Source organism: Anoplopoma fimbria, chromosome 6 (assembly GCF_027596085.1).
Source record: "Anoplopoma fimbria isolate UVic2021 breed Golden Eagle Sablefish chromosome 6, Afim_UVic_2022, whole genome shotgun sequence".
In the NCBI taxonomy this organism is placed as follows: Eukaryota; Metazoa; Chordata; class Actinopteri; order Perciformes; family Anoplopomatidae; genus Anoplopoma; species Anoplopoma fimbria.
In genome coordinates, this window is record NC_072454.1 from 16,951,379 (window position 1) to 16,975,597 (window position 24,219).

The 24,219-nt window shown below is 40.8% G+C and overlaps 1 protein-coding gene across 2 annotated transcripts in view; it reads right to left on the reverse strand.

Moving 5' to 3' along the window:
- Positions 1 to 24,219, reverse strand: part of mcu (mitochondrial calcium uniporter) — a 50,077-nt gene that overhangs the window by 9,462 nt on the left and 16,396 nt on the right. The window contains exon 2 of one of the 2 annotated variants that reach the window (XM_054600178.1): positions 16,993 to 17,103. In XM_054600178.1, the coding sequence (XP_054456153.1) occupies positions 16,993 to 17,103 (111 nt within the window). Of the gene's footprint in view, positions 1 to 16,992; positions 17,107 to 24,219 lie in introns of both variants that reach the window. The other variant, XM_054600177.1, reaches the window with a different exon arrangement.

Consider the following 24,219-nt stretch of genomic DNA (forward strand, 5'->3'; position numbering starts at 1 on the left):
CAACCTTTGAGGATGAAACTGCTGCAGCTCTTCCTTCTATCAATATCTGCCCACTGTGCAAACGTTTCCCTTTGCTGTGGTGGAATCCAGCAACACGATGAAATTCTTGCCCTCATTTCAGTCAGGATTATGTATGCAGAGAAATTTGCAAGATTCATTAGGCCCCTCCTCCTGTTAGCAGAGTCGCTTTGAGTGTGGAATGGAACTGGTGCCAGAAAAACAAGAAAGGATTACCTTTGCAATTCTTTGGCAAAGTGTATGACGGCTTAATATGTTACAATTTACTATTTGGCTACACCAATAGTCACTACAGCACTCCCACCCTTTTTAGTCACCCATCAGCCCTGTTAGATAAACTCTAGTACCCCTTCGCTCACACCAACTGTCATGTTACCAATGTGTCCATTTGAACTGATCTTAAACTGGATGTTACATATAAAAGTGGATATCTTGTAAGCTAATAATATTTGGGCTGTTTGGTCAAGTTTGCCCTTGTACTACTGCAACTTGTTGTGGGGGAAGCAGGACTCCTCAAACATGTATCCATTCACTAATTATTCACTCATTTATCCATTACTTTTAAGTAACTATTTGAACTGTTAATTTAGTACTTAATGCTAACTGCTATGACCTCTGTGTGCTAGAAACATTGTATGACTACCTACACCATTAAATCCACATAACTTGTGTTCAGGTGTCACAGCTCTAGACTCTATGGATATATATGCATGTTTCAATCAAATCATAACTAATTCATTTTTTAAAAATTTGTATAGCCCAATATCACAAATCACATATTTGCCTCAGAAGGCTGGGGAAAAAAAAGATCTTTCCATGATTTCAACAATCCTTTCACGTATCCTCTGGCAAAGGCAGGAGTGCCCCCTGGGGTATAACTACCCTACAGTTGTTTTTTTGCTTTGTTGTTACGACTGCATCTGAACACAAAATTACATCAAGATCTCTTCTTTCTCAGAACTGATCCGTTTATCTCCAGACACACCGCAGGGTAAATCGCGAATGCCGAGCATAAAATGTGTCTGTGTGGGTAAGTGTGTTACAGACACCAGTGCTGAGGAATAATGTCATTGACGTAATTCCCATTTCATGGTGCCCTTCTGGGGGAGAGGAAACCTCTGCCATTAATCTACACAATGGCTGCATCCGTCTATGTGGTAATGTGCTGTCTTGGGCTGCAGCTACGGGACAGATAACGGAGGTAGTCATACAAAGTCATTCATGAAATCCTTCATGGATACTCATATACACCTCACCCATGTAAATAAAGCACATGCTATACACCAGTTCTAGGCATCGCTGCACACGCTTATCTATATCGTCTTTTAATGCTTAAAATCTTCCCTTTTTTTAAAAATTCCTTTCACTGGTAGAAGTCATAAGGAAAGATTTACAATCAAAGGAGCTGGGATCAATTTCCCAGTGGCCCAGTCGTTTGATAAAGGGAAGGTTAAAGGAGAGGTGTGGTGCTCCATCATGCTACTATGACAGATAGAGCTGGGAAAGAACTTCATGTTCAAGGTGGGGTTGGGGGGTGGGGGGTATGTATAAAGACAATGCAGGCTGGAATAGATGAATATGAATCCAGTCTAGGCCAGGCAGTGAAATCAGTTTAAAGTACATCACCAATAATAAGCTGTGAAAACATGCTGACTCAACTCTAAGGAGTATGTCATGTTGATTGTTAGAGAATGCAAATGTGGTTTATGAACTATTAAATCGGAAATTACAACGCGTCTATTCTCTCAGCTGTTGGGAGGAATGTGTGTGGACAACGCTTTCATTCATTAAGTGAGTTTCTTTTGTATCCTAGTGTTTATATCTTGATTTCTTGGATAAGTATTTACCTTACAGAATAAGGATCCGTCTATCTTGACAATTGAACAGGGGTCTTTAGCCGACCAATCTGAATTGAACACACAAAATCTTAGCCTGGACACTCCTAATTGATATATATTTTTACAACCAATTAATCATTAGATTATTTTTTTGATTTTATTGCTTAATGGTTTAGTTTGTAAAATGTCAGAAAACTGTGAACATTATTCGATAGATGTCTATTAGATGATTATCAAATCAATCTATTTTCTGTTGACTGATGAACTGATTAATAGACTACTGGCCTGATTTCCCTTACACTGAGGGGAACAGGTCCTTTGACCTTTAACAGGTCCAAAAAAAACCTGCTGGGTCACGTCTTCTAAGTTACACATATACATATATGTAAAGGTGGTATTGTGGCAGTGCAGTATGGCTGATGTGTCCAGTTTCCTATCTCTCTGCTTTGCCGCATGCCACCTCCTCCCTCTGCTCTGCTCCGGGGGTGAGGTCCTGCCCACTCAGCTCCTTGCAGTCCACACTTCCCCACTGTGGGGTTAACAAGTTCAAAAGCACAGCTGTGCCCGTTCAAAGGCACACACAATACCCAGCACGCACACACCCACACTCTCAGTACCCTCAGAAATACAGACAAAAGCAGAAATACACCTAGATGAGGCAGGCACTCAGAAATTGCTACAGAAGAAAGTGGATTTAAGTACAGTGTGACAGTAATCTTTCAGTCTTTTTTTCCCACCTCAGCGCTGACGAGCTTATGTAACGAATAAAAGAAAGGCTGCCTTTTCTGTCGGCTGTGTTCCTCGTCTGGTAAAACCCATTAAACAGATATGAAATCTGCAGTCACATCCTCGAACGCCTCAGTATTAAGTAATCTCCACTCACACATTGAGAGGGAAACGGTGACAAAGCAAGCCTGTACCAATCTGACCTCCCCACTGCAATGCAGAGTTGATAGTGAAAACAACCTTCCCCTGAATGGACCGTTTCAAACATCAAAACCCCACATCAGTACCAGCATGACATAAATAATTCCAGCTTAATCTTTTATTTCATTTCAATAAATTCCCCCCCCAGATATGCTTTGATTAATTAATACCAGCTCATGGCTTGTTTAATCCATGGGATAACATCTCGGCTGTGAATGAATCCGTCATTTGACACGCGGGCTACTTCAGCCAGTTGGACCCTCATAGTCACACTACCACTAAACCCCCCTCCCTGGGACCAACAACACTGGAACCTGATGCATTATTAAACAGCAGTGCAGGCTTTCACGCCCGAGCTTAGAAGACAGCCAGCGCTCGGCCGTTGTGCTTCACAGCTCTGCTCCTTGAAGGACTCAATCTGGATCAGGGACTCAACCTAGGGTTTTCAAACTTCCTCGGATCACTTTTGATATGAAAGCAGTGCATATATTCCAAACTGTGTTTGGATGCATAATGCGTATACTGTATATATATATATATATATATATATATATATATATATAGTATGTGTGCGTGGTAGGTCTGCAGACCCTCTTTGATTGCTCATACACCAGATGGCACTAGCTGCTTGTGTCAGTGTAAATATCACTGCAGGTCACGCAACACTCAGCCCCTCACATACTGTAGCAGACAAGATGAAGGAACTGCTCCTTGCTCTCCTTTTATCGACCTCCCTCTCGCTTTAGCAGATTTTCCCTTTGAAAGTAATTGAGACCCTACTGAAGCTCATAAACATGCATCGAAGGAATGCATGCAAATCCAGCCTTTTGCACTATGCACAGGGGGCCGCCGCAATACTCACTCTACGCTGGCTGGTGATCCTAACAGCCCTGATTAGGCCTCAAGAGTGTGAAAAGGTTCCTGCAGCTCCATCACGTCACACACACCAATCACTGCTGCTGAGTGCTGAATAAGCACTGTTCACCTCCTGTCATCATCACTTTCTTTCTTTCTTTCTCCTCCCACCACCACCACCAGTGTCCTTGCTATCAAACCTATACTTCCCACCATTATAGATAATCTCTTTGCAATTCCCCATTGTTTGTTGGATGCTTTAATCCATGTGGATGCTACAACAGTTGTTTTGGGGAGTATATAATACCGGCCATTTGTGCTCTCTAACGCAGCACAGTGGACCTCTGTGACCACTACACCGCTTGTTCCTGCTGAAGATGCTTTAAGCGACAGAGTAACAGTGATATTCTACAGAGTTTTATAGAAACGTTTGGCCTCGGGATAGTCTGTCAAATCGCCATGATATCTAGGTGTGAGTATAACAGGTCCATTAAAGAGGCACAAAGCACAACTTTTAAAAGGATTTCTGTGGCAAAAACATTCCCCTCCAGGATTCAAAGCTCAAGAGTTCAGAGCAGACGCATTAGTTCTAAGTCACCACTGAGTTCTCTCTCATCTGGGATGCTGAAGGGTGGAAGATGCTCCACTTTTCCCTCTTCTGCTTCATCTCTTGCCATGCTTTCGTAATCAGACGAGTTATGTTTCGCCAAAGAGCCACACACAAACTTTTTACCTTCATCTAATCTTTGTAAATCAATATAGTTATTCTATTTGCAAAACAAGTTTCAACATCTTGCTGTTGAGGTCACAATTCAGCTACGTTAAACTGTATATTCCAGGTTATTTAGCATTTCTCAGTATTCTGCACTGAATCATTTTGAGTTGTTTAGACGTTTTACTGATTGACGGATTGATTTATGAAATAATGGTTTGATGGATTGATCAGTCAATGGACAGAAAGTCTATTGGCAATTATGGGTTTTAGGACATTGGTCAAAAGAAACCAAAGCACTTTAAAGATTTCTCAATTAAAAAGTGTGCAGAATTAGTATTTATCAATTCCGGTTTGCAAGGTACCCATTGGTATACAAACAACTGTCAACAGATTACTTTGACACTGAAGAAAACAAAAACCATGAGAATTCACAGGCAATTTTTTAAGTTATCAAAAGTGTCTTTTTTCTTCGATTTCTACGTGGATTTATGAATGTTTACTGTGACATAACGAGGATTAACTATATCCTTGAAGTGACAATATCACACTTAATCTAAAACGATGTGTATCACGACATTGTGTACAGAACAGACTCAAAAAATAGGTTAAATGTTTGATGCACATTAAACACAATTTGGCCCCAGGGGCTTTAAGGTACCTTAATATTTTCATGAGCTGTGTATCACGGCCACTGCTGCAGCTCCAACTGATGACTGTAGTCATAGATAGGTAAAACCAAATAACCAGGGGAGGGCACTTCAAAATATGAAAATCTCTGTTAAAAGACTAAATAGTTATCTCTGAACTGTTATCAACAGATTAATCCATAATGAAAATAAAAATATTACCAAAAATATATACCAAAAATGAAGTTTACTATACTACATCCTTTCCATACTCCTTTATAAAAAGTTTTGAAGAGTTCTAAGAAAGGCCATCAACAGTGTTCACCTTTCAGTTAATCTTATGTCTTGAGTATTTGAAAAGGTACAAGCTTTTCAGTTGAGTGACTGGCCAATTAAATGTCAGCTCAGACCAAACATGCGCTCAACAGTGAAAATGTCAAATTAAAATTTCAAGTCAGCCAGGTCGCTATCAATCTCGAATGTTTTTTTGTTTTTTGACCCATTCATATTATTTTTTTTTATTTATAAGTTTTGTAGTGAGTGATGAGGTGAAGTAGATTTGCCGTATTGTTGATTAATAGGGCTGATCAGTGGTGACTCTGCTTCAACCTGCAGGCACTGAAACTACTCACTCTGTGACAGGATCGATGGAAGTGACGTGAAAAAAGTAATTGGGAAATTGATAAATCAGGGGATCATCTTTTGTCCGTGTAAACAATTTAAGCAATGGGATAATTGTATTATTTGTAGAAATATCCTTTCATATAAAGACTATCAGTTCATTTCTTCCCTGCACACTTAGAAGCATAAGAGGATCTGTTGTGACAGCTGCTACCATAAATGGTCATAAAGCAGCTAGTAGAGTGCATGTTTTACCATTATTCCCATGATGCAGAGCTGTCCTTGGATGCTGATAAGAGCATGTGAGGCAACATTCAGGGCAGCTTACAGTGTCTCACAGACCAACTGTGGTTTCCTCGTGTAGACGTTATTTACGGAGCGGGGCCTGGGAATGCTCCCTGTGAGGAACTTTGACAGTGCTCTCCCTACGTCTATGTGAGTGTCCAACTATCTGCACTATTAGCTGTCTGGCCTCATCAGTGGATGGTCTATGGAGAGGACAAGAGCGTGTTGAAAACTGATTCCACAGAATTAAAACTCCCCTCTTGGCTTTGTCAGCGAGTTTGTCTGAGTTTCTGCTGTGGTCCACATGGACATATGGCATATGGCATATGGAATGACATACCAGATCTAAAACTGGGCTAATGAATGCCACTCAGACACAGACTGGACGAGGCACTGGTGAAGGAGCTAAGGAGAGGCTGCAGCACATTTACTGACTCATACAGAGCATAGTAACACACAGCTCAAGAGCTACAATGATTTCAATCTTTTCTAACTACAATGATGATTTTAAAGTGTAGAGCCACAAAAATAAATACACGCAACAGTCAAAAAAATATATAGTGCATTTGTCAGGATGGATTTTTCTTCCAGGATAAATTAATGACTAGTCCCAACTTGTCTTTTTACTGAGCATTTTCCCTGCTCAACCCACTGGCAAGCCTAGACAAACTGTAAACCACCATTGCCTCCCTCATGTAGTCTGCAGCTGCTCCTTTATAATGGACTGTTCTCCGTTTACTGTAATGGTCAGATGGTATTTTACATCTGTGCCTCCTCTGAATGATAACAAAAAAAACCTTTCCCTTCACAGAGATATTATAATAAATACAACTGAACCAATGGCTGCTGGTTTGAAAATGGAGTGGAAAGAGTAGGAGTGTTTCACATCTAGTGTGCAGCAGTAAATCAATATTTGAATATCTATGTCACACAAAAGGTAGTAAAATGTATTTATAGTACCAGGCTTACAGAGTAGAGTAACTCATCTTGACTTCAGCTCCAAATACTGACAACTAGATATAAGATAAGAAGATAAGAAATAGATAAAAGATATGCTTTCAAAACTTGAATATATTTGGAAGGAATTTATCCCTGTGGCATAAACAGAGTTTGAGACAAATCAAAGCAGGACATGTAAAACCAGCTAAAGTCTAAACAACTGAAAACTTTTACTTGGTCGCACTCAGTTGTTACTTTATTTCCAAAAATTAGACCTTTTGGCCATTTTACATCCATGTCACTGTGGCATAATTTCCAAAGAGCTATGAGACTGAAGTCAGAGGTTCAAATATGTCTCTTGAATAAACTGCGCCTAGTTGTTCCGAATATGATTTTCATAGTATTCTTAGAAAGAAAGTGAGTCTAGAATGTATTTCCATTGGGTCCAGTCCTCTCTCACACAGACTTTGCGAAATCTGCAGAAAGTGGGTCAGCATCTGTAAATCGTCCATCGTTCGGCCCACCTGGAGGGCCGGGGAATGGAAGTCACAGCAGTCAAATAACGCACAGAGCCCGTCTTTCACATCTCAAAGGGTCCTGGTTCTGGGAGCCCCAACATATAGCACCCTGACTCACAGACCACACAAGGGGCAGGAGAAAAGAAGCAAAAAAAACTGAGCAGTGTCTAATGATGTCAGCAGATATCAATGCCGGATCAGACCGCATGGCTGATTACGACTTTGTTAAAGATCGTCCCCATCCACTCTCATCTCGCCTCTAGCTCTTCCTCTTATCTCTGCCCTTTCATCTCCCTTTAAATGGCATCATGACCTTAAATTGAAGAAATCTAGTCAGCCACCCTAATGCTCAGACAAAAACACTGTCGCCATATCTCTCTGTCCTAATGATCCCATTCACAATATCTTAATCCTCAACACCAGAACGATGATCGCTGCGCCGCCTGTCCTCCTTGAACCTCAAATGCGATATTATTAATCCATGGTTCTCAAGGGCCTGACCCCCCACTGCTGTTGTTCCTTTCCCATTTCCCTCTCTCCCTCACTGCAGGAGTCAGTCTAGCTTGGATGTTGCCGATTAAGCTCAGGCAAGGGCACCAAAATATCCCCTTCACAGTGCCTCCCACAACGAACTAACTCGCTTCCCATGGTTGTGAGCTAATTAGAGTGATTCAGGTACCTTGAAGGAAAACATCTTCATTGTCTTCACCAGATGTTAACAATATGCATGTTAAGTTACCCTCCAGAGGCTACTATTAGAACAAATTAGAGGTTGAACAGCTTCAGAGTGATCACTGTGTTTCTGAGACCAGTGCCTTACGGCGTCACCCTTGGCAAGCTTCCAGACACAGCATGGCCTCCGCTTGATCACTGGTGTAAACTGGAACGTAGAAAGTCGTTTGATGTCAGCCCAGTACAGCTTTAAACCCATTGACGCTTAAAAAACATATATTTTTTTAACCATTTGTTGGTATGGATTTATTTTATTTGTCCATCTTGAATTGCAGGTGATAGGATGTCACACTATACCTGTCAGAGTTAAACACAGCAAATCTTTTTTGCGGTTTAAAATATCAGCTGCAAATGTCATCTTGTCTCGTCAGCTTCTCAAATTCAACGGCCAAGAATTTTCTGTAGACTCATCATCTTGCAGCTATTCAGCAGTGTCTTCATTTACACGTACATAAATAATCTAGTCATAACACGATTAAAGCATTAATGTGGGTAAAATAAGACCCCCATGAATTCCATTTTCTGACCATGTGATTATGCTTATGAGACTACTTACAATTTACTTGATTAAATTATATAGTGTCCTTGATACAACCTAGTCATTAGGTGCTGAAGTGAACAGATTTGCTCCATCTCTTCTGAGACAACACAGATATCCAAGGAAGACAAAGTCAGCCCATTTTCTCAGGATTTCCAGGTTGTTCTTTTAAGACTAACATAAACTTTTACACAGCAACGATGACTAGCCAAGCACAATCAATGAACTTTAAGGTGTGAACACTAATGGGTTTGCTCAAACAGATAACAAAAAAGACATCTGAAAGGAAATCTGCTATCTTCGTGAAATCATTTTTATCGATTTTGTGATCAAGTCCAGGCCAGACAATTGTTATAAACTAGACTCTTTAAGCAGACTTTTTTCATAAGAGATTGTAGTGATGTAAATTAAAAGTTCTACTTAAGATTGTCATTTAATAAAGTCTTTGCGTCTGTGTTATGAAACTTCACGAGTGTTGATTTTTCATTTGGGATCCACAAAACACTTTGACATAAAATCCTCTTCACACCCCAATCCTTTATATCACAACTTCACTTGTTTGTTTACCGGTATCTAGCAATATTAGGGCTGTCTTTCACCCCGCAGACCCTCTGTTTGAAAATGAAAACAGAAATAAGAATCTCGATAGATCTCCTTTTGCTGCAATTTTATTTGTGCAATATCTGTGAAAGGCACCAACACACAGACACACACAAATAGATCAATAATGTTATTAGACGCAGTGGTGGTATCTCAGCCTTACAGGTAGTTTTAATCCTCACAAAGCCTACCTGCATCTGTGTGTCATGGTGGTATAATCAATTCGATTTGAAAGCAACAAACTAAATGACAAGTATTTCTTACTGCACTTGTTTCGCACAGCAACACCACACTCACAAAGAGCTGTTTGGATACATTAAGAGCGGGTTGAGCTTTTTGCTTTGTTTCTTATCAAATGGCACTTCATCCAAATCTGATAACATTACGCTGCGATGACTCATGACACTTTGCATTGCCACTCAAAACAGATAATTATATCATAATGGTCTTAGCAATATCATAATTAACTGCTGAGTTAATTAAAACTGAACAACTCTGAAAATGCATTCAAGATTTTCAGGGGGAATAGAGTTATACCAAGTTGTAGCGGGTGAACTTCCATCTGTTAAAAGCAGTGGTGTAATTTTGTAAACTATAAGATGCAGATAAAGACACACCTTGCCTTTTTATCTTCCCCTGCCAACCATGGAAGATAAAGAAAACAAAAGCTCACTTCTGCCCATCTGGGAGAGTCAGGACTGTATAGAACAATCAGAAGAGGCTTCAGCACAAGCAGCCAGTCCAATCACTCTTTTGTTAGTTTAGCAGCTTCGATTGTAAGCCCCCGTTTGAGGCTTTGAGATAAGTTGTACACATCTTTACATATGGGCTTTCTACTACATATTTATCTTTTTTGAGGGGTTGGCAAATGTCTCTTCTTTCAGTTCTAATTGTAAATTCTATAAACAAAATGCTGGTATGGCTAGTCTCTGAAGAAAACATTTCGGGGATTAGGAGGGGAAAGAGCGTGTTTTGCAACTCAGATGTAGTGACTTTATGAGGGTGTGTTTGTGTGTGATAAGGCGTGATTATAATAACAGCCATTCACGTCAACAGTCTCCTTAAAAAGGTGCAGCTAAGCCTGGGGAAACTAGAACTGTCAGTCTAGATCAGGGGTTTTCAAAGTAGGACAGACAAAACTGAGACATCCATGCCCCCTGTTCTGTGTATGAATGGATGGATGAGGAGAGTTTTGATATTCAAGTAATATAAGAGATTAAGAGAGAAGAATAAGAGAAGAGAATAAAGTTCATATTAATTGGTTTTGTCACACCTATCTTTATTCTTATTCCCCTTCTATTCGTAGGTAACCTTGCTAGTTATCAAACTACAATTCTTATAGTTAAGTGTTTTTGGGGGATGTAAACTAAAAGTACAGTATTGCCATGGAGACAGCGAGTTAGCTGTGGGCTACAACTTGAACCACAGTTTTTAAAGCCTATATTTTGACACATTTTGGAAAATTGGCACCACTAAAAAAAGTTTGCCGAACCAGCTATTAGCACTTCCTTTTTGCAATTTACCGATTGCTACAAAGACAGCTATCACCAGGCCACTTTCATACTGAAGAAAAAATAGAAACGTGATGATTCTCTGGCAAGTTCTGGTATTATAAAGGATAGTCTTTTTTTGTATGATTTCTAAGAGGATTTATGGATTTATGGATGGAGCAAATATTGATATTCTTTGAAAATTTTAGTCGAACTGAATCTAACAAATGTGTATCATGTCCATGTGTTAATATGTGACAGAGTTATGACTCAGAGATAAAGTACTTTTTTTACTCAAAATTGCACACAGTATATTCCACACACGTTTCTCACTCTGATCCTCCTCTTACACTCACAGGCGAGTGAAATGAAACCTCTGGTTCATTTAGTCTACATGAATGAAAACTGTGAAAAGACATGGCGTTGTCTGACCCTATAAAAGCAGAATGATTGCTTAGAGTGGCATGGATAACTTGAGCAAAGTCTTTGTTACTTTTCTACATTGTTTTCCTCCAAATCTCCTTGAGTGACTTAATAAAACTAAAAATAATTCAGATTTAAAAATGAGCGTTGATGGAAAATACTTTGTGACAACATTCAAATTTGACTGGTTGGGTGATGAGTAAGTTTGGACTACCAACTCCATACAGTTTATAGTCAATCAGAGTAAATGGACGGTATGGCACTAACTCTTGCTGACTTGATGCCATAAAAAGAGAAGACGCAATGGATATGCACACACACACACACACACACACACACACACACACACACACACACACACACACACACACACACACACACACACACACACACACACACACACACACACACACACACACACACACACACACACACACACACACACACACACACACACACACACACACACACACACACACGAGCTACTTCTGCTGGGGCAGTCCAATGCATCATTTAAATAGAGCAACAAACTGTTCTCATGGCTCTCTTCATAACACACCTGCCTCCTGGAGAAAACAGCAGCCATTGTTTCCAGCGAGTGACCATTTCCCAACTGCTTATCACACCGATACAAGTCCGCATAATGGGCTCTCTGTGTAAAGCGGCTCATTCTGCCTTTGAACTACACCCACCTGACGGAGATCGGAGAATGTGTGATTGCCACACCAAGTAGGTGTAGATAACTAACAAAGTCATCCTACAAAGAGAGATGAAAGAGCAATAAACACTTAAACTGACTGAACCTTGTTATTTTTTGACTGATCAATGTCTTTGTTGCCTTCAGGAGGAACATTACAAGACAGGACTGATGTTTTTTCAGGAAAAAAGGAGAGCTCCTACTGACATAGACAGGCTTGGTGAAGACATGAAGCAGGGAACAGGTTCAAAGTGCCTGTCAAGTGTGGCTTGCTCAAGAGCTCTGCAGACTGCCCTAGCAACACCTCCTCCCCATGCCCCACCCTTATTCTGTGTTCACAGTCATCCTACAAGCTACACGTCGGCAGGCTATTTTCAATTGAAGCCGGTGACATGATGCAACAAACAGGGCCAATCCCAATGTCCCACCTAAGGCCTTCAACCCTGAACACCCAGGGACCTAGTGACCTCACCAGGCAAATGGTTGGGACTGTTGGCGCTTGAAATGGTGTAAATAAGAATGGGACAGCACTTTGCTGCAACTTATCACATTACCATGACAACGTCAAAAAATATTATGTACAATTGTGGTTATTTATATAGTACTTTTTTCACCCTGATTGGAATGTCTTCCAGGCTCTTTCCTGACAAAATGAGAGGTCATTTCAAATAATCTATCCACTTCGCTTTAATGACAAAATTATATGTTTGATGAATGAATCTGTGTAATAAAATCTCTGCTTTCATTTGTTTTTATTGTCCATCTTTTATCCTTAATGTTTCTAAGTAAATGTAATTTGCCAGGCTGAACATCCCTGCACCGTCCTCTTTGTTACGTCTCCATGCTTCCACTGGTAACCCTGTGTTTAATGTCACATTGCTATGAATAGTGGGTAATTCCCTTGGGAAAAGTCTCCAGTAATGTGTGTTTGACCCTGTTCCGTTCTGTCTGAAAAAGCGCCATTCCCTGTGATATTTAATGACGCAAACTACATCAACGAGCACTTCAGCAACACTTTAACTTGTGACTGGTCGACAATGTAGCTGGCCACGCTCGTTGCTCGTAGTGTGAACGCAACATTATGCTGCTCCTTTTCCATCTATCTTACCTTAAATCCATCCACCAATATACCCTGCAAATGTTTCTTGCGTGCTATTACACATTGAGTAACATGAATTGCATAAACCGGCAAGTTTCCATTAAGGAACCAACAACTTGTTTCCGATTTCTCCATTCATGTGTCGGTGTGACATTTGTCAACTTCTCCGAATTGCCTCAGCTCCCATCTGTAGGAGCCGAATCGCAGATGGGCTGAGAGTGCCATGCATGAATAGTGCTGCTGAGAACGGCTGTGTGTGTGTGTTTGTGTGTATAGCTGTGACCCATCAGCCCTCATGGGAAGCTGCAGCTAAACTGATGGATGCCAATGAGCAATAGGGAGGAGGGTGGGGGGAGCGCTGGCTTAGCCAAGTAAGAGACAAGTGCCTGTACTGCAGCAATGCAGGAGCGAGAGGAGAGGGATGTCAATGAAATGAATAAAAGGGATAAACGGGGAGGTAAAAAAGAAGTTGGCTGAAATCAATGCGGTACATAAATGGCAGACAGCGCAGCATGCATGGTTAAAGACAATGTTTGCAAGACTAATAAGTTTATACATTCTGATTTTCCTTCTACTGCTGATGTTCCCTTCTTCTACTGCAGTTATGACAGCCCTACCTAGCAGAGGCAACAAGCCCTGGCAAGGCAAACACTCCCTGCTGAGCCTCCCGTGTCTCCTCCCTCCCCAGCCCTCTGAACAAACAGCTCTCCCTCTGGAGGCTGAGAGGCACGAGAGAGGGACACTCGGGACTATCAACTAGCTCCCTCTCAGCTCTGTTGTTTCACCCCGTCGTGAACAAGGCCTTGCTAGGATAACCCACAGCTGATGTTTTGACTTCCCGGCAGTGTAAATTCATGTCTACATTTCCACCGTTCTCATTCAGCAACCTTCCCCCAATGCCTTGCCGAGCGACCTGCTGCAGTAAAAAAAAAAAAAAAGTAAACACAGTCCGAGGAAAACCGCAGCTCATTTTTCACTGTACAACCACCCCCACCCTGTGCAAACCTGTGCCGGCCTTCTCCATTTCATACAGCCCAATGACATTATAAAACACATACACCAACACAAACAAAGCACACTTGAACATACACTCGCTCCCAGGAACGTAACCACACATACATACACATCGATGCAAGCACACAAAGAAAAAAGGAGATGAGCTAATGCACTGCGATCCATAGACGAAGGATTGCAAGCACTCAAGGAACAAATATCCTGTTCTCATCATAAAATTTTCATCCTGTGCAAGCTCGTTGGTGGGCCGAGCGCATTTCCTGGTGAAAAATGTACACACTTAACCTTGAGCTGATCTTTTTAACATAATGCGTCTGCTTTATTGGATTCTAGCTGGACCTTACTCACAGGAATACCAAGTGCAAAGAGTTGTGGTCTGACCAAGTCAAGTTGGAGCAGAGACGAAGGACGAAGTGAAGCACTAAGACGTCATTCTGCCAGATCTTATGACTGGCCGACATGTTCTATTGGAAGGTCACTTATAAGACACCTTGTGCTGAGAACATTGATGTAATAATCCTTAAGCAAAGGATGCATGTGAACACTCACTTTAAAAACAAGCTTCACTTAGTGGCTGTTTTTAAGACACTCAATCATATCACACGATCAACTTCAGAAGTTGAATTTTGAAATTGGTAAATGTTTAAATTTCCTTTTTTCTGAGCACCTTTTCATGTTCATGTTGCCTTAAAACCCGAGTTTCAACTATCATTCTAGACCTTAGAAAAAAGCAGTTAAAAACAGTCTGACCCCAAGGTTCATTTAAAAAGATTCTTGAAACTCAACTTTGAAGGCAACATGGATGAAAGATCTTTCAAGTGCTCAGAAAAAGTGGGAATTGAATCTACAAATAAGTAAATATGAATATTTTTATCTGCCAAAATGAGACATGTGTACATTTTACATTAATAAACTGAACTATGTACTTATGTACTAACATTTTAATGCATACATTACATATAGTTTGTACCCTTTACATTTATTTTTTCTAATGTAGTGATCCAAAACATAGTGGTACCCTAGAGATTTGCTGAAAGAAGTTAAGAAAATTTAATTTCATCATTTATTGCTATTTTAAGTTATTTATAACATACAAAAATCACAATAGAATAATGTAAAAATGAGTTGACAATTATACTACTGCTGTTGTTCATGTCAACGGCTTCCATTGAAAATAGCCTGCGGCTGTGTTGCTAATAGGGGGACTGTGAACACAGAATAAGGGTAGGGCATAGGGAGAAGGTGTTGCAACTGCAGTCTGCAGAGCTCTACTACAACTAGTAACATTAGCATCAGCTAAACACAGTCAGATTTACACTGCTTAGCAGCTGGTTGTGGCCTTGAAATGGCTACAAAGTCCAAAAAGAGGGAAGTCAATTCAGGTCATGTCAGTTCAGAGTCAAACAAACCGTTCAATGCGGAAAAGGGCAGTATAAGCGAGCTGGTCTTAACTGTTACACATTAGCCAAATCTGAATGTCACTGCATGTGACAAATAAGTCTTTGAATCCAGATAAATAAGCTAATCTGATGATGAAGATGATGTGATATGATAAAAAGCCAAGCAGAGGCAACACAATGGACCTTGTCAGTTAAAGTCTCCAAGGTAAAAAATTAACTATAGAAAACTCAATTACAATTGAATTTAGCAAACTCAAAGTTAGTTATTTAAAAAAAAAAATTGTATAGTTTAGGCTAAGTATGTCACTTCACAAGTTATGTAGATTCCAGGTGAGATCCACATCTGCATCCGTTATGTACCACAAAAGCCTTCAATCTACAACTTTGTGGTAAACAACACATTAGAGTACTTTCAACAATTTGTTGCAACTCCGTTTCTGCAACACAACACTCCAGAGTGGCAAATTAAACACTTTACAGATTGAACCACCAGGGGATCCAAAAACAGATGGCAATAGTCAATCAAATTTATAACTGAGAAAGAAACTAATTTGGCATTGATGTCACGTTTCTGGGCTCAGAAAGAGACTTGCACACAAAAACACAAACTCATCCATTAGTTTTGTCAGATAACTCATTTTTAATTTGAAAGAGTCACACGTACCAGGCAGTGGTAGGTGTATTAAACATCTGCACAACCTAGTATGTGACTTTAATTTGACTGAGCTGATTTAGGAAAAAAAGAAAACAGAAAAACTGTCATTATTAGTTGCAATATGTTTTCGGTGCACAGACAAATATTAAGTTTCTGGGTCACACATACAAAACAGCACTGGGGTTCGATTATCTGTTGGTTTGCTTTCACACCGAAACCACATGTCACCGAAACAGCTTGTTCTCAATTGTTACATGCTACATTTCATTTGCGAAAACTTGCTGGTGTTTATAATACAAATAGGTATTTGTCAAAGTGTTGATTTGCAGGCAGTATAGAGGTTTGATGGGAAGCCAGCCTCATATGGCAGCACATGCTGCTTCATGTCAACTCTTAATCAAAGTAACGACACCCCAGTGGAGAGGCTGCTTTGAACAGTGGGATTTTTGAATACATTTGAATAGATTTCTTCCGGTAATGGCTTTATTAAAAGGCTGCCGTGCCGCGACCTCACCAACCTTCAAAGGATTCTCTCATAAATAGGCCTTGCATGCTAATCATTGGTAAACGGAAAATAATAGAAACAGCAATGGATTAATTGAAGTCAAACCAGGGGCACGTGGTGGAGGATTAATCAGATTTGGATGACAGGTGTTTTAGTTGTTGATATCAATCCAAAAACACATCCAAACTGAGGCAGCCAACAGAAAATATTTTGTGCTGAATGAGGGGTTTAGCACAGAATTTCGGCAATAGAGTGATGAAGGCGTCCGATAGTGCTGACCATGCTGGTGCTCGCTGCTGTCAACATTTTAAAAACCTTTGGATTGATGTGCCGTCCACATCCATGAGCCAGACACATACACCCAACTAGCTCTAATCAATAGGGATTTGCTCCAGAGGCTGTAAGGCACAATAATCAATAATGTCCCCAAAAATAAAATGCCATGTTATTTTCAATTCCTTTGCAATACACACATACATTTATGCAGACACACTAACCTGTGGAGACAAGGCAGTGGGAGGCTGGGTGAAGAGTGTGGAGTGGGCTGCAGGCCGGAGGCCATGTGCTCTCCTGACAGTCTGACGGGTGAAAGGAGCAGACAGTACCTCCTGCTGAAGAAAAGACACAAACAGACAGAAATGAAAAATTGGAAAGGATTGTAGTTTGCGCCAATTGGAAAGAAAGGGTTCGGGATAATCACAATAAACCAGAAAATAGCAAACCTAGTGCTATTTCCACATCAGCCAACATCCGGACCTACAGTACGTTACAATGAGCTAAAAAGAGGCTTATGTAATAATGAGGCGTGAAAGTGGTAGTTTTTATTTTCCATTCCCAACACCGGCCAGGCAAATTTCCTTTTTGCAGCAATTCCAACACGCCGTGTGGTCGGTGCTGTGCGTGCAAAACAGCTGAGCTATCATGTGAAGCTCCTTGTGTACGCTGGGGGAGGCCGCCTCTGCTGCTGTGACCGTCAATCAGAGATGAAAGAGCTGACCAGCCTGCAGCTGCTCCTCCTCCTCCTCCTCCTCCTCCTCAGTCCATATCTAAAGCGGGATGAGCAGTGAGTTGTTTATTCACTATCCATCAATTAGGTTGATTGCAAGGTAACTGTTATCACATGAGAGGAAAACTACAAAATACAGTTGCTTTGATGTTTCTGGATGTGAACAAATGGGAGGTTGCTTCGGTAGAGAGAGACTGATTTTACACTGTGTGTTTGTGTGTATGTGCATGTGTTTAGGCAGGTATATAGAAGAGGGTCACGGTAGACTGAGAAGACGGAAATACTTTCACCTTCAAGTTAGCGTATGCACTATGTTCCCTGGCTCCCAGCTCTCACTGAGGAAAGATAAGATATAGATAAAGTAGTATAATCTCCCATTATCAAACATGGAGAGCACCTTAAAACTGAGCCCACTGAACAACAACTAGTGCAACACATAAACCATTCATATTATACCTATGTATTTGGGTTTGTTTAGCCTCTGGGGGGTCTGACCACAGACACTTTTATTATACAAGCCGCTCGGTGCTTCAACACTCCACTAACCTGCTCCTGGCTTTCTACGGTGAGCAATAGCAGCCAGAAAGGTCAGACATGATTACATTTTCAAAACCATCCACCGTCACCATTGCATTTAAGAAGCAACGCTGTCAAAAATGAAAGTTACCTGATTTACTTAGATCCAAAATAGCATGCGCTAAACTGAGTTTGAAAATGTGTGGAAGACAGCAGGTTCAAACCAGAAAACATGCAAATATTGATCTCTTCTCACCTGCATTAAAATAAGGAGTGCTTTTAACCACTTAGTTTGTCTTATCACGTTTATCTCAAAAAGCTGTAATTCTTCTCTATCATGCATTGCGATAAATGCATAATAGAAAGGAATAGTTTGACATCTCTTTTTTGCTTTCTTGCTGAAAATTAAATGTGAGGATGGATACCACTCTTATGTCTGTACACTGAATATGAAGTGACAGCCAGCAGCCAGTTAGCTTAGCTTAGCACTAAGGCTGAGAACATGGGGAAACAACTAGCCTCGCTCCATCCCCAGGCAAAAAAACCAAGAACGCTTATTTCCTAAAATGTCAAATTACATGAATACATTTAATGAATTTGTTCATACATAGTATATTATACAAACTATCCTTGCATCAGTCCATTCTCCTTTTCAGGGCTACAGGAGGCTGAAGACTTTCCCATCATGCATTGGTTTAAAGAGGCTTTGTTCACCCAGGACAGGTTTACCTTTACAAACGCTTGCACACAACACAGACACTCCCACACAGACATGAGGAGAAAATCCTCACACAGGCCCCAGGTGGTGAGCGGATTCCAGCTGTGACGCGCACAGCTAACCATTAAGCCACCGGGCTGACGGTAAATGTAAGCTATGCATGAATTAATCAATAGTAATCTGAAACAGCCCATAATAAGGAGGCTGGCACGAGCAGCCTTGGTTTAACAGTAATTGTCTAATTACATATTTGCTGTGTGCCCTTTCCGCTAGCACAGCTCCAATCTATATCAATGGGTGTGTGCTTAATACCGTCTCGCTATACATGTTATAACACATACAATTATCTTTCTTTTCATGACTTGCAACCTTGGTTAATTATGATTGAAAAGAAAGGACAATTACATTATGTTGATTTGATTTTCTGCCAGTAGTAGCAGTTATGAATATATCTTTAAACAAGGAACACTTGTGTCAATTAGGTCTGTAGTTTCTCCCACATTCATAGGCTATTCTCTGCATACAGGCCTGTGAAGGTTCACTACCGGTCAACCTCGGACATGAGCTTCCGTGCAGAGGTGCTGTGATAACATCGATGACATTTTGTTCCTCCAGCTCTGCAAACAAGCAGAAGTAACTCTTGAACCGTTGTGGACATTTAATGAAACGCACTTTCAATTGTTCGTTATTGTGTTTGAGATGGCCTTTTCAACCCAGAGTGGAGCTTTTAAACAGAGTGCCTTCAACATTAGATAAGCAGTGTACCTTGGTTCTAAGATAGCATGACGTAGCAGGATTATTGCCTCCTCCTTATCTTTGCCAAGTCAGACATACAGCATCAACTCATAGGAGGGGGCGTATTCAAGACTCAAGGGACTATAAAAAGTGTCCATGAACTGCCAAGAGAGTCTCCTCAAGTCTGCTACTGTGGAGGAGAAACTAGCATTCGTCAAATCCTGGACGCTGTGATGTGGGATATTTACTGATGCTAGGTCTCTGCCAAGCAACCAAACTGACTCATTTTCATTCTGGCAGCAAATTCAAGCTGCGGCAATACAGTTACAGAATAATATGGCTGTATGGGTCACTAAGCACCCATTCAAAAACACACTGCAGGTGTTACTTATCATGCAATAACTGTGAGACTAAGGTGTGCAAAATAAACGACAGAACATTAATATGAAACCAAATATAATACAATAATTCTGTTTGTCATGTAATGCATCACCTTTTTTTGTGATTTCACAATAATTGAATGATATTATTGCGAGACCACAAAAATAATGAGTTCTCCGCAGACTATGGTAAACAAAGAAGAAACCTGTGCTGCCGTTTTAGACCAACAAACATCAAAGTCAAAGCTGGGGGTTAAAAATGATGCTTTACAAGCAATGGTTCAGAAGCTTTATTGTTATTCAAGATGTGACAAATATACTACCATGCGCTCCAGCTTACATATATGAGTTGTTTCTGACAAAAGTTGCTGTAACCTCTCTGCAACACCAGCGAGGGAAGCCCCGTCTATTTCTGTTGATTAGATCGCCACAGAGGAGTACAGCTGCTCTCCCTAGATACCAACCACAACACACAGCGTAGAGTCCTACTGAATCTATTCAAACTCAAGACACAGCACCTAATCCTCCTGATACAAGAGGCACCAGCTGACAACACCTTCTCTATATAGATAAACACAATAAGCAACAAACAGGTGATGAGACAGACCTATTTTTCTGCTTGCAAAGCGGCAACACAAATGTGGGAAAACATCCCACATTGTGGACAGGGTCCGATATGTTGAGTTCTTTACAGGTCACAGAAGGGCTGGGCAATAAACTGGTCAAGAACTAATAGACAATAATAAATAATGGACAAAAAAAAAGCTATTATTTTTTCTCAATTACAAAATCTAACTAACTTGATGTTTTTCAGCGTTAACAGTGTAAACAGCTATATTTTATTAACATGGATCAGTGTAAACCGATACATACTACAGCGAAAAGGGGGTTTAGAAGACTGTCAAGCCAAAGCGTAGGATGAAGGCCTCTCATTAGTCCCTGCAGGTCAATACCCTGATAATCACATTGAACTGCCAGTCAGTTTCACTTCATTCAAATTAATGAAAACATCTCCACAAAAATTCACAGACTTGGAACCAGGTTAGCATGTCAACAAAGATGGCTGAAACGTCTTGAAATTTTGGTTATTCTTTTTTTGTTGTTCACCCATTGAAAGATGACCATTTCTCAATGGGAAATGTGTTTTTATGAATAACAAAAAGGAAGTTTTTAACAGAAATATTGTTACTTGATGATTTGGCAACTGGAGGGCCACATATCTAAAACTTATAAAAGTAGAATTACTCAAAAAAAAGGATAGTGGTATTGTTGCAGTTTGAACCCTTAATAAGCAACAATGCTTCTGTGCTTTTTTGGACTCACAATACTCTTATATCACCCCAAAAAATAAGTTATTACTATGAGGACATTCTCAATCAAATTTTCCAACAGTAGCGCAAGAGAAGAGCATGATAAAGACACTGCTAAGAAAAATATATGTTACAGAAACAAGTCACTGAGTGGAATTTTGTTTCTACTTTTAGATGGAATAGCATGTATCAATCAGCCACATCCCTGGGTTAAAGTCTAAGAATGAGATTCATACCCCTTGTCACAGTGAGGAAATTATCGACCACCGCCTGCCACATATTGATTTACTGATTGACTTATGGCACAGTGTGTGTTATGAGCTTGCTGCTGCTCGGAGACCGATCACCACGGATAACAGGCACAATAAACCTAAACCTGAGGTCTTCTCAGGTAACTCCAATCACACCAACTCTTTACCTGTCACACTTCACATGTTGTCAGTCTGATGTGTTTGATACCTGAATGCCGCCTGATCCGCAGCAACACATACTGGAGAGTTTACATGAGCCCCGAGTCAGGGCAAGACATATTGTCACCTCTGCACATTCCCCTCGCCTGAACTGACATGATCCCCCCCCCCCAGCAAGCTTTAATTACTGGAAAGGACTCATCAGCATGCAGCCAGAACACTCGGATGTCTCCTGATGCAACAGCTCAGATTAGCTAATGGTTAATCTTAGATGTCAGATGCTAACTTAAGTGGGCCTCCGTGCAGTCGAATAGGCCTCTGGGTTGGAGCTAAAGTAAGCCTTAATCTGTGTTTTTTCGAGTGAATACGCTTCAAAAGATTAATTTGGAAAAAAAATCTTTAAATAATTAAATTAATTCAACACTTCACAATAAAAGCTCAGTGAATCCAGAAAAGATTATCCACCATTTTAAACTTTCTTCGTCGCCTAAACCTGACACTTGAGCCGTTGTGTACATGCTAAAAGGAATGTACTTCAGAGACGAGATAATTAACACTGGATCCTGGGGAGTGCTTTAACATGGCTCTCACTTACAGAAATAACATGACGAAAGGGAAAGGGGTCAGGCAGGTGTCAGAACATGGTGTGAACGCAGCTATAAGACATTGGCATTGTGCGAGACACTGCTTCCGTATTTTTGTAACCAGAGCCATGGAGTCCATTTAATTGATGTGTTGTTCGTGTGGTTTCATTTTATTTACTTTTAGGATATTTGAATATTTTTTTCACATTCCAATTCCATGTGTCTGTATATTCTTAAGAATTCAAGTTAATTTCTCATTTAAAAGGATCTACCTGCATTATTATGCTATTATATAATCATTATATCAGTGGCATGAAATTACAATATCGTTTATCACTATAATTTAAAACAACTTGTTTTCATGACAGGCCAAGTAATGGAAATGCTATTTGTTTCATGTTAAGGGAGTTAGCAAGAACAGATGTGTGACGGCTATTTCTACATATATCATATCGTCTTGCAATCAAATATACAGAGCTATTTAACATTGCATGTACATAGACACAGTGACATTTCTCTTTTGTTTTCTCTTTGAAGTGCTGTTGTCAGAAAAGCTGCCACTTTTCAATTCCTCTGAACCAACGTGACCAACATTTATTGCGCAATTTAAGTGATTCACATTCTGATCTGGCTATCTCTGCTCATTCACTTATCTTCCCTTCTCAGTTTCTCTTCCTGCCTTGCTCATTCGCCCTCTCTGCATCTCCCTCACTAGGAGGAGAAAGGCATGCAACCCCAGGGAGATGGGGAAGAGGGAAGGAGGGGTGAGGAAAGGAGAACGTGGGGAGGCTGCAAGCAATCACAGGCCACAGAGAGCAGAGATGAAGAGAGTTAGATAGGAGAGGGGGGAAGAGGAGAGTTAAATTAAATTTCCACCACATTAAGCACACCCCGTTACCCATGCGTGCACACGCAGGGCAAAGAGGGGTGGGGGGTGGGGGGGCTGCTGAGTGACCGCTATCCAATGAAAGTATTTTACAGCTAAGGAGAACTGATCCATTAACAGGGATTCCCCGGATGTTCCCTTATGACAGGCAGATACATAAAGACTCACGGATAGATATCAATAACCTGTCCAGGTAAGCCAAGGGGGATGTGAAGGACTCAAACTGACAACATCCTAGACACAGTCAGACTCCCGGTGAACCCAACAGAACCTCTTCTCTCAAGGACATGCAGACATTTTTGTGTGTGCCTGCGGATGTACAAGTGATTGGTTGTGTGAGCTTTGCTGCAAGGCTGGACAAAGAAATTATCAGAGCCACGCTGAAGGGTTCCTGCAAACCGATATAAACCAGACAGAAGGCGAGAGGGCGGCAGAGTCATCGACCGCCTTCACCATTTATCACTCGAGAGACGTGATGAAACCACGTCCTACCCCACTCAGCCATTTATTCACGGATACACGCATACACGCACATATACGCATACATGGGTCATCGAGGCTGGCGGGTTGTTGCAGAGAGTGAGGTTGACAGCTTAGTGGCTCCTGCTGCAGCAGAGATGAATGGGCGGGCTGAAAACTGCCTTCATTCATAATGGAATAGGGCAACAAAGCAGCTTCATCCCCAGGTGTCTCGGAAGAAAAGGAAAACAGGGGAAGACTTGGACAGAATAAGAGAGCAGTGCAGGCAGCACACAGACTGATACATGCTCGGAAGAAGTCCTACATCTACCAATAGAAAATATTTGTCAGATTCATTGCCCCAAATGTTACCTATAAAAAGCTCAGGAGGGCGGAGAGAGCGACACCATAACATTGCTGGTACTGTTGTTAAGCCGTAATGGCCTGGAAATGTCAGAACAAGCATTGCTTACTGGATCACACTTTTAAAGACCCGGTTCCATTGAGCTTTTAAAGGGAGGACTTAAGGTCAAGTTAACACGAAAGAACTGAATATGAAGAAGTAAGGAATGACAAAAAGGATTTAAAGTAAGCACAGTCCAAAGGGGAAACCAGAAAAGGTTGTACCGAAAGTGCTGTTTGCTTCATCATCTCATACCAAAGACACATACACGTCCTAGCAAGCTGTGGAGATAAAGCTGATGATCAGCGGTGCTGAGA